Genomic DNA, 11,477 nt, shown 5'->3' with positions numbered 1-11,477 from the left:
ATTATTTTTTTTTCATTAAATTTATAAAGAATATACGCATTTCTAATATTAAATTGATTATAATTTAAAATAATTTATTAATATATTTACTTTCTTTTTTTATAAAATATTTATCTTATTATAATATATTAAAACTTAACAATTACATCCTGTTTTTAATTTTTTTGGTGTAATGAAAAAAGTTGCTTGCTTCATACTTTGTTATTAATGGCATATAATTATTTAAAATTAGTAAACTTATTAAAAATTTACGTACTATTTTATAATTAAATACAATATAATAAATATTTTTACAAACTATTAAAAATAAAAATATAATTGAAATAATATTTAAATAATTACAGGCTATTATATTAATTTAAATTTTATTTAAATAAATCATATTTTTGTAACATCTATTTCCTATATTCAATAGTTTAAACAATCAAAAAAAATTAAGTAATTTACATCCTATCCGAATTTACGAATTTAGAATAAAAAAATGATAATTAAAGAAAAATAAATTTATATCATACTTCCTGTTTAAAATAATATTTATCAAAAAGCTTGTAATCAAAAAAGATTTACTTCCTTTTTTAAAAAATGAAATTCTATACTTCAAAGAAAGTATTACTTTCTAATTATTATTTTATTAATAATATCTAAAAATTAATACGCTCTATTTTCATCATAATTAATTAAAAGAATAGCTAAAAATATTACATTCTTTAATTCGGATAAAAGAAAAATTAATAAAATTTTAAATAAATATTATTTTCAACGCACTATATAAGTAATAAAAAAAATATAAAAAGTGGTAGTATATCATACTATCTTTGTTATATTATAGAATATTAGACAATTAATATAAACTCCAAAAATTATTACCCAATTCTAATCAATTTATATTAAGAAAATATAAATTTAATAATTTAAACTCCCTTTTAAAATGAATATACAATTTTTTTTTTTAATTTTTGCTATATTAATATAATTACTTTCTTTTGAATTTATTATTTAATAATATATATATGCAAAACAATAGACTATGATGGAAAAATTACATCCTAATATTTAGATAATTTCATAAAGTATTATATATATTTTTCAATACATCCTTAAGTTAAATATATATCACATAAAATATTAATTAGTTAAAAAATATTCTTACTTTCTATATTAAGATTAAAAATTGAGAATTAAATAATTTTATATTTACATACTTATTTTTAAAAAAAAAATATTTGAAAATAAATAAATATAATTTTATATAAATTACTGTCTTTGTAAGATAAATAGTATAATTAATAATTAAATAATAATATTACTCCCTTAATATGGATTATATGATTTTAAAAATATAAAAGATAAAAATTTACAAGCTAAAATAAATATTTATATAATATTTAAATAAATATTTTATTTTAAATACAGCCTATAAATGATAATTATATTAAATGTATATTTTAAAGGTTTTTTCTTACAAGCTTTGTTTATAAATAAAGTGCATATTATTTAACATTAAAAAAATATTACTAGCTAAAATTGAATTAAATAAACTATTAAATTATTTTAAAGTTTTTACTTTCTATATTAATAAGAATGATATTTTATTATAATAAATAAGTTCATAAATATATTAGTTAAATTGCTTATGTAAATTTTACCTACTACAATTTTAAAAATTAAATTTAAATTCTTTAAATTCTTTATTACACACTTTTATGAAAAAAAAGTTATTAAATGAAAACACTATAATAGTTATTTACTTTCTTATATTAAAGTAATAAATTATTATTTCATTATAAAAAATATTACAAGCTTATTTATTTTTATTTTTTAAATAAAAGAAAAAAATAAATACACACTTAATTTTTTAAAAAAATTATTTGCTAAAATTTATAGAATAAAATTATACTTCCTTTTAATATTATAGTTAAAATAACTGGGTAAAATATTTTAATTATACATCCTTTTTATATTAAAAAATAATAATGCAAATCATTTTTACAATCTAAATTTTTTAAAAATATGTTTAATATATTAATTTAAAAAACAATTTTACACACTATTTATTTTACAAATTAAATTTTTATATTTATTAAAAAAAAAAATATTTTACAGGCTTTTTAAAAAATATAAAATAAAAAATATAAAAAAAAAAAATTCTATTCTCTTATTATTATTATCAATAAAATTATTATTTAAATTTTTTTATTATTAGATTACTGACTATCATTAATTTATAAAAGTATATGCAAATAATTAAAAAAAATAAAATAAAGTTAACACTTGTCTAAACAAAATTATATTAGAAAATATTTTAATAAAAAGTAAAGTTTAAAGTAAATTAAATCAAATATAAATTGTTAAAAAGAAATATATTAGTTATTTACTGGTGTCTATAATAATTATATTACAAAATATAATTTTATTTTGATTTCATAATAATAAAATATTTATAATTTTACTTTATCCTATTATTATTTTTAATAAGTACCATTTATATGTATAAATAAAGTTATATTTATTTTCTAAAGTATAATTTTATAGTTTTAAAAATTTACCACCTATTTATATATTTGTTTTAAATAGTTATTATATTGTAATAATGATTTTATACACACTAAATATTATTAATAAATTTAAGAAATATTAAAATAATTTTACTTCCTAAATTCAAAATTTTATTTAAATATAAATAAATTTATTACTTCCTATATAATTTTATCAATTAGTAAAAATAAATTAAAGTACGCACTATAAAAGAAAATAAGCATTATTTCTAAAATATAAAATATTACTATCTATTTCTTGATTAAAATATGAATATCAATAAAATTACAATCTATTTATTAAATTATTATTATATTATCTATATATATTACTTTGTGCTAAAATATAAATTAATTAAGAATTAACATTTTTATTAAAATATTTAAATACTTAATTCTGATTAAAATTTATATGTTAAATGTTAAAAAAAACTTTCAAAATAATATAAATAAAGTTTTATTAGAATTTGTTAAATAAAAAAGTATATATTTAATAAAATAAATATTACATTACATCCTATAAATAATATAATTAATTTTATAAATTAATTATAAATATAAAATTTACTTTTAAAATAAATAATTATATTTTTAAAAAATAAAAATAATTAAAAGCTATATTTAACCAGTCAACTATTTATATTATAATATATTATAACAATATATTATAATATATTTACTAACTAAGTAAAAAGTAATAAATACATTTAAATATTAATATTTACGCACTAATAATATAAAATAAGTATATTTAAATTAAATATGCATTTTAATTTATATTACTTCTGTCTATTTTTTTTTTAAAAAAATATAAAATTTATACTAAAAAAGTAAATATATTACTTCCTATTTTTAATAAAAAAAAAGATATAAATTAAATATACAAATTTATTATATATTACTATCTATTTTATACATATATATATTATTAAAACTATATATATAAATTTTCAAATTATAATTACTCCCTTTTTATATGAAATATTTATATTAAGTGAAATTAAAAATTATAATATATTTTAACTTACATCTTACTATAATTTTTATAAATATAAGTAATATAATTTTAATTATTATTACAGTCTATATTTTTTTAACAAAAAATTATTCTAAAAATACGTTTTATTTAATATTACATACTATTTTTAAAATAAAAAATTATATATTTTAACTATTAATGTTATTTTAATAATATTACAATCTATTTTAATATAAATTATAAAATTAATTCTAAAAATACTGTTTTATTTAAAATTACAATCTTTTAAGTAAAAAAATGAGTTTTAAATTAAATATGCTTATTTATTTTAATATTACATCCTATTTTTAATAATAATTTAAAAACTAAATATATAATATTATTTAACAATACAATCTATTTTAATAAAATATTGATAAATTTAATATAAAATTTTTATTACTGCCTATATTAATAATTTTTCACTAACTATGTATTTTATTTAATATTACATACTAATTTTATTAAAATTATATAATTTTATAAATAAAATGTATTTTTATTTAAATTTACAGTCTATTATAAGAAAAATAAATTAAATTTAAACTAATAATGTATTTAATATTTAATATTACATACTATTTTAAATAATAAATTTAAACTAAAATTAATTTTACATCCTATATTTATTAAAAATTTATAAATTTAAATTAAATGTTATTATATTAAATATTACTCCCTTTATTTAATAAAAATTTGATTGATTAAACTAAACGCGATTTTATTTATCATTACAAACTATATTTAATTAAAATTGAATAATTTAAACTAAAATATTTATTTCTTAAAATTACTTTCTTTTTTTAATAATTAAATTAATAATACTATTTTATTTAATATTACCAACTATTTTTTAAAAAATTATAAAGTTTAATTAAATAATTGACATTACCATCTATTTTTATTAAAATATTTAAATTATAACTAAAAGTAATATTTAATTTAAATATACTCCCTATTTTTTAAAAACAAAACTGATAACTATCAATTAAAAATACTATATTATTTAATATTACAGACTATTTATATTTTTTTTTTATAAATTTTAAATTAAAAACAAATTAAATTTCATTTTACATCCTATATTTATTAAAAATTAATAATTTTATACTAAATATATTTATATTACCCACTATTTTTAATAAAACATTGATTAAAATTAATATAAGTTAAATTATATTATTTAATGATACATGCTATATATAATAAATAATATAATATTTTGGTTTTATTAAATCTGATTATTTATCAATAATTACTTGCTTATTTTTAATTATTTAAAAATATTTATTAATTAATATATAGTTATTATAATACTTCCTTTTTTTTTTTTTACAGACTTTTTTTTTTTTACAGACTTTTTTTTTTATTTTACACACTTTATGTATTTAGTATTTGTTTATATTAATATTAATTTTACATTTTCAAGCTATATTATATTTATTTTTAAAAAAATATCTTTATATTTTTATACTCTCTATAAAAATTTATTCAATTTTTTTTTTTTTTTTTTTATTACCTATTCATTAAATAAATTATATCTATAGTTTTAAATTTATATTGTATTTTTACACACTTATTTATTTATATATATTATTATTATTAGTGTTTTTAATAAATTATTTACAAGCTTTTATTAATTAATTTTATTATTATATCAAATATTATTTTTTATGATTACCAACTATTGAAGATTTAAATAATTTTGTTTTTATTATTTTTTTACACACTTTTTTTATATTAATTTTATATTTTAAATTTTATTATTAAATTTACTAACTAATTAAATTATATAAATTTTGATTTTAAAATAATTGTATTACATCCTTTATATTTTTTATTAAAATAATTTAATAAATAATATTTTTATATATAATTTACTCCCTTATATTTATTATAATTTTTATTAAAAAAAAACTTGAATTATTTATTTACATACTATAAAATTGTTTTACTTAATTTATTTACAAATAATTTTTTACTTACTTTTATTATATTTTATAATAAATATTTTTATATAATTTTTATTTATTTATTACACACTGTATTTAATAAATTATAAAAATTAAACGAATAATTTTATTTATACATCCTTTTTATTTTAAATAATTATATAAAAAATATTTATATTTTTAAAATAATTATATATATTTTTTACGCCCTATTTTAAATAAAAATATATGAATTATAAAATAAATATAGTAAAATTTTATTAATATTTTTTTTTTTTTTGTAAATTATTAATATTTTTTTAAAAAGCATATATTTTCTAAAATAGTTAGTATATATATCAAATACTTGACTTATAACCAAATATAGCTATGAATAAATAATAAAAAGTAACAATTAAATGTGAATCTAAAAAATAAAATAAAATAAAATAAAAATAGATATGATAAATAATTATAATTTTCCTACCTTTAACATTCTAATTATATATATTTATATTTTTTTAGCAAAAAAATTTAAAAAATATTATATTAAATATTCAATATTAAAAAAATTTTAAAAAATATATATTATTAAAATTAATTTATAAAAATATAATTATCTAAAATTATATTGAATAATTAAAAAAAAAAAAATTAATAATCATAATATTGAATATTATATAAAAAGAAAAAAAATAAAATAATATATTAAGATAAATAAAATAAATAATATTATTCTTATATAATTTGACAAAAATAATTATTTAATATATAAAAAATATACAATTAAATATAAAAATATATAATTAAGAATAAAATAATTATTTTATAAATCTATAATAATAAAAAAATGCAATATTACATATTATAATTATTATAAAATATATGAATTTATTTATATAAATTTTATTATAATATCTAAAATTTTGCAAAAATATTTGTAAATATTTTAAAAGATGCAAATTTCTAATATATTTTTATATTATTTGATATTATTATTAAAATAATAATTTAAAATAAAATAAATAATAATAAATGTATATATAATAATTTTTATATAATAATTTGAATATAAAATAAATTAAAACATAATACATTATTTTTGTAATTAATGAAAAAAAAAACATTAATTTACATATAATTATATAATATTTATATAAAACATAAATTATTATCTTTCAAATTTAATTTTTTTCATAATAAACATAAAATATAAATTTTGTAATTATTATATTTTAATACAATAAATATAATATTTTTAAATATAATTATTAAAAAAAATAAGTAACATTGAATATATATATATATATATATATATATATATATATATATATATATATATATATTTTAATTTATAAAACTATTAATAATAAACACTTATATATAAGCTTAAAATCAGTAATATTCCTAATTCTAGATTTTCAATAATTAAAAACAATAAGTACCTTATATAACTCTTTATTATGCTACTTTAGCGGATTAAAAAAGTTTTTTTTTTACAATACTAAGTTATTTATTAAAAAAATGAATAGTGTTTTAATAAAAAGACAATGCGATCAATTATAATTGTTATTATTATATTTAGATTTTTTATATGATTTTATGAATATGAAATAACAAATATTTTAAATTTAAAGAAAATTGACTTTTGATAAATTTTTCAAAAAAATTACTTTTAATTTTTAGTTATATAAATATATAAATATATAAAATTATTTATATTTTAAATTATGATTTTATTTTTTATCATAAATATGTTTATACATTTTTTTTTTAAATAAAAAAATATTAATGATTGTCTTTATTAAATACAAATTTTATATTTATTAATTTAATTATATTTTTGATAGAGAAAAAGAATCATTTTTTTAATATTTTTTTTATTATGAATACACATAGGAATTATATTTTCAAATAAATTTATATTTATAATAGCGAAATATAAAATAAATTAATTATATGCAATTAATAAAATTAAACATATTAATTTAGTATAAAATTAATAAAAAAATATATCACTTTTTTTTTTTTTCAAAAATATTTAATAATAAAGTATATTAATTAATATTATAAAAATAATTTATATCAGAAATCAAATATTAATATAAAATAATTATTTATATTTTTTTAATAATTAAAATTTATTCCTATTATTAAATTTAAATCTTTAATTTTTTATATTTTAATTTATTTTTTTATCTAAAGACTAAAATATATAATTTTTTTTTTTTTACACTTAACATCCATCAATAGTTTAAAGTCCAAAAAATTCTTTATTTAAATGGAAAAACTTACACTTTTAAAAAGTCAATTTATTAAATAATAATTGCTTTGATAATAATGCATCAAGAAGAATAAAAATATTTTTTTGTTTTATGCAATATTACCTCCTAAATTATATATATTTAAATACAAAGTCTTTTTATTCATAATTTGTACGGATTTTCGAAAAAAAGATGAATTATATATGGAAAATTTAAATATTATTAAATTCTAGTTTTTACATTTTGTTATTATTTATTGATTGTTTTTATGAATGTTAATTTAATTTATAAAAGTAAATAAATAAAGGCTAATCTTAAAATTCCTTCAAAAATGTATAAAACCTTTTGTTTTTTCTTCTAAATTACTCATTATAATAAAAGTGATATAAGTAATTATTTTAAAAACTTGAATTATAAAGTATTCTAAGATATTAAAATATAAATAAATATACGATAAAAAAAAATATACAAGAAGTAAAAATAAGATTATGTAAAAAAAAAAATTTTAAATATAAAAAATAATCTAATTTAAGAGATAAAAATAAAGTCAAAGGCATCATTTTTTAAAAACTTTTAATAATAATTTTTATTACATATTTAATTTATAAATAATTAGTATAATATATAAAAAAGTCTTTTATAATGTAAAATATACTTTGCAATTTATATAAAATAATAAATAATTAATAATTTTTAAATCAATATATTTTAAAATTATAATTATATTAGTAATTTTTTTTTTTTTTCAATTATTTGTTTTAAAGCTTATTTTAAGTATTATAATCATTCTTTAGGATATCCGAAAATATTGTTTAATTATTATTTGAATTCTTATTTATTATTATATTATTTTTATTTAATTAAATAATATATTTTTATTTTTATTTTTAAATTTTATTAGCGCCAAATAATACTTTTTCTATTTTTTTTTATTTTATTTTTTATTCTTATAAATTTTTTAATTCCAAAAGACAAAAGATTTTTTTTAATTTTATATCTTTTAGAAATGCTTTAATTTAAACTTTAACAATTTTCGTAAATAATATATTTTTTCGTTAATTTGTTTGTCATTTTTACAATTAAAAACGCTCTCTATTATTATTTTTGATTAATAAATAAATTCCATTATTAAAATTTTCTTTATTTTTTTTAAAAAATCTCATATTTAAAATTATTATCTTTTAATATTTTATAAAGTCGATTTACGTTAAAAAATCTCAGTATTATTATTACAAATATTTATTTATTTTAATTCAAATTCTCTTATTTATTTATTATGTTAAATCATAAAGAATTTATAAAATTAAATATAGTACTAAATAATTTAATTCTTTATATTTCTCATATCTTAAATATATAATTTCTTATTATAATTTTTTTGCATGTATTTAATTAATAATTCAAATTAAACTAATATCATCATCTAAAAACTTTAGTTAGTTTAGCAACTAAACGTATGTTAAGTAATTTAAATAAAAACTGAAAAAAAAAAGAAAAGAAAGTAAATTACATATAATTAAATAATAATAATAAAAAATCCTTGTCTGTGAATTAATTTTAATGAAAAATTAAAAATGATTAATTAATATTGGATAAAGATAAGATTCGGAAAGGTTTCCTCTAATAAATATACTGGAATACAAATCCATATTTTTAAATATATAACATCAGGCCTTATAGCTCCTGAAATATCTAAATTTATTAAAATTTAGAGTATATGGCTGTTTAAAAAAATAATAATACATATATATATGTATATTTTTCATTATTAAAATAATAAAGGTGTTATTATATGAAATATAAAGTTATTCGAATTAAGAAATTAGTTAATGGACTTTTAAAATCAAATACATAAAAATACATAAAATAATTATTTATATAAAGTTAAAATTATGTATTTTTATTTATTTTCTAATATTAATTTTCGTTGAGTATAAAATAAGTTAAAATTTTATATAATTTAATTTTCTTATATTATATTATTCAATCGCTTCTAATTTTTTAAATATTTTAAACAAATATAAATATTATTTATTCTATGTATAAATATATAAATATAAATAATATGATTAAATAAAAAAAAATATAATAATATATATATTAAAAAGAAAAAAAAATATATATATAAATTTATTTTATATATTAAATAAAAAAGTAATATATAAATTATACAAAAAGTAAATAAAATACTAAAAAATTAATTAAAAAATGAAAATTTTTTAATTTTATTATTTAAAGCATTTAAATAGCACTTAAATATAATAAATAAATAATAATAAAATAAAATTTTACGGTTTAAAAGTGCGATTTTTTTTTTTTTTATCAATTGCCTTATAAATATAAGACATAAATAATCACACACCCAAATCTTCCCTAATCCATTTTTCATTTCATATCTGCTATTTCTTAGAACAAGAAAAATTCACATAATAATCAAACCAATTAATTATTACGGAAAACCAGTAAATATAATCAAGAACCTTTAGTTTTCATGAGAAAACCTTTCTAGAATATAATAACAGATAAACTAATCATTTTATATGCTTATGGAAATTCAAAGTCAAAGAACTTATAAATGTACATCAAACTTCTAAAGAATTTGTTTCCGCTAGAAGAGCTACAAAACTACTTAATATAAATGGCCTTTTACTTCCTTATTAATCTGATAATTATCCACTTATTACTAATCCTAATATAGAATTAAACATATTTATATCGTATTAAATTTCTCATTTACTCCCTGTTTATTTTTTAATGTAGGAATTAGTATATAAATTTTTTTTATAAGCATTAATGTAGGTATTTAATCAAAATTACAACAATTATTGGACATAATATATTTATTTTAAATCAGTATTGCTTTAGTTCTTATTTAATCAGAGTAAGTATGCAGAATACTAAGGAGATGTTTTTGAATACTCAGGTGAGGTTTTGGAATAGGATATTTTGTAGAATAATATTTTTATTTTATTTTTTGTTTATTATAATCATTTTATTTTTTAATGAATATATAAAAATGGCTTTAAATAATTTTAAAAATAGTTTTTTAAAAAACATATTTTATTAATATTATATCTTAATTAAATTATTTTTATTAATATTTATATAATTTATTCAATTATAATATATAATTAATATTATTTGGATAATATAATTATTAAAAAATAATTAATAATATATTAATATATTTATATTAGACAATTATATTTTTTATATAATTAATTAAATTTGAAAAATTTTTTTTTTTTTAAAAAAAAAATATTATATGTATTTTATTTATATATTATTTATCTATTTATTGATTTATATTTGATATTATTTTCAATAAAATTACTTCTATTAAAATAATAAGAATATAGTTTTTTAGATATATATATATATATATATAGAATATCAAAGGTATAAGAGTAATTATATTTATAAAAATAATTAAAAATGTTAACTTTTAGATATATATTTATTTAACTGCTACTTCTTTTTATTTATACATAGCTACATTAGATTTAAAGTATTTTTTTATATAAAATAAAAATAATTAATACAAATAGAATACACAATATTTTTTTCATTTTAAATAATAAACCTTATTAATTATATTTTTAATTAAATTTTAAAAATGATTTTAAAATCATTTTTTTATAATAATGAATTATAATTTTTTCATAAATCTTTCTTGACAATAAATTTATTTTTAATAGAGGATTTAAAATTAAAATATTTTACCCAAATT

The 11,477-nt window shown here is 11.6% G+C and overlaps 1 protein-coding gene across 1 annotated transcript, besides 25 other annotated features; it reads right to left on the bottom strand. All coding sequences in view use genetic code 6, as the record gives it.

Annotated features, from left to right (window-relative positions):
- Positions 1-2,109: 2,109 nt before the first annotated feature.
- Positions 2,110-2,144: a microsatellite.
- Positions 2,145-2,607: 463 nt separating this feature from the next.
- Positions 2,608-2,648: a microsatellite.
- A 439-nt stretch (positions 2,649-3,087) lies between these two features.
- Positions 3,088-3,138: a microsatellite.
- Positions 3,139-3,172: 34 nt separating this feature from the next.
- Positions 3,173-3,211: a microsatellite.
- Positions 3,181-3,205: a microsatellite.
- Positions 3,212-3,983: 772 nt separating the features above from the next.
- Positions 3,984-4,153: a microsatellite.
- Positions 3,988-4,036: a microsatellite.
- A 720-nt stretch (positions 4,154-4,873) lies between the features above and the next one.
- Positions 4,874-4,934: a microsatellite.
- Positions 4,875-4,920: a microsatellite.
- Positions 4,935-5,285: 351 nt separating the features above from the next.
- Positions 5,286-5,326: a microsatellite.
- A 340-nt stretch (positions 5,327-5,666) lies between these two features.
- Positions 5,667-5,707: a microsatellite.
- A 302-nt stretch (positions 5,708-6,009) lies between these two features.
- Positions 6,010-6,095: a microsatellite.
- Positions 6,011-6,095: a microsatellite.
- Positions 6,057-6,101: a microsatellite.
- Positions 6,057-6,112: a microsatellite.
- Positions 6,111-6,206: a microsatellite.
- A 41-nt stretch (positions 6,207-6,247) lies between these two features.
- Positions 6,248-6,293: a microsatellite.
- Positions 6,294-6,511: 218 nt separating this feature from the next.
- Positions 6,512-6,550: a microsatellite.
- Positions 6,524-6,550: a microsatellite.
- A 227-nt stretch (positions 6,551-6,777) lies between these two features.
- Positions 6,778-6,829: a microsatellite.
- Positions 6,830-8,578: 1,749 nt separating this feature from the next.
- Positions 8,579-8,633: a microsatellite.
- A 1,166-nt stretch (positions 8,634-9,799) lies between these two features.
- Positions 9,800-9,874: a microsatellite.
- Positions 9,824-9,873: a microsatellite.
- A 9-nt stretch (positions 9,875-9,883) lies between the features above and the next one.
- Positions 9,884-9,928: a microsatellite.
- A 215-nt stretch (positions 9,929-10,143) lies between these two features.
- Positions 10,144-10,662, bottom strand: IMG5_103750 (hypothetical protein; the record flags this gene model as incomplete). Its single annotated transcript, XM_004035138.1, has 1 exon — positions 10,144-10,662. A coding segment is annotated over one exon (354 nt), but the record flags the coding sequence as incomplete, so codon positions are not given.
- Positions 10,640-10,686: a microsatellite.
- Positions 10,687-11,477: the final 791 nt, after the last annotated feature.

The sequence above is a fragment of the Ichthyophthirius multifiliis genome (genome assembly GCF_000220395.1).
Source record: "Ichthyophthirius multifiliis unplaced genomic scaffold scaff_1120509250861, whole genome shotgun sequence".
Classification (NCBI taxonomy): Eukaryota; Ciliophora; class Oligohymenophorea; order Hymenostomatida; genus Ichthyophthirius; species Ichthyophthirius multifiliis.
Note: the sequence above shows the minus strand (reverse complement) of the source record. Positions and strands in the feature narration are given on the sequence as shown.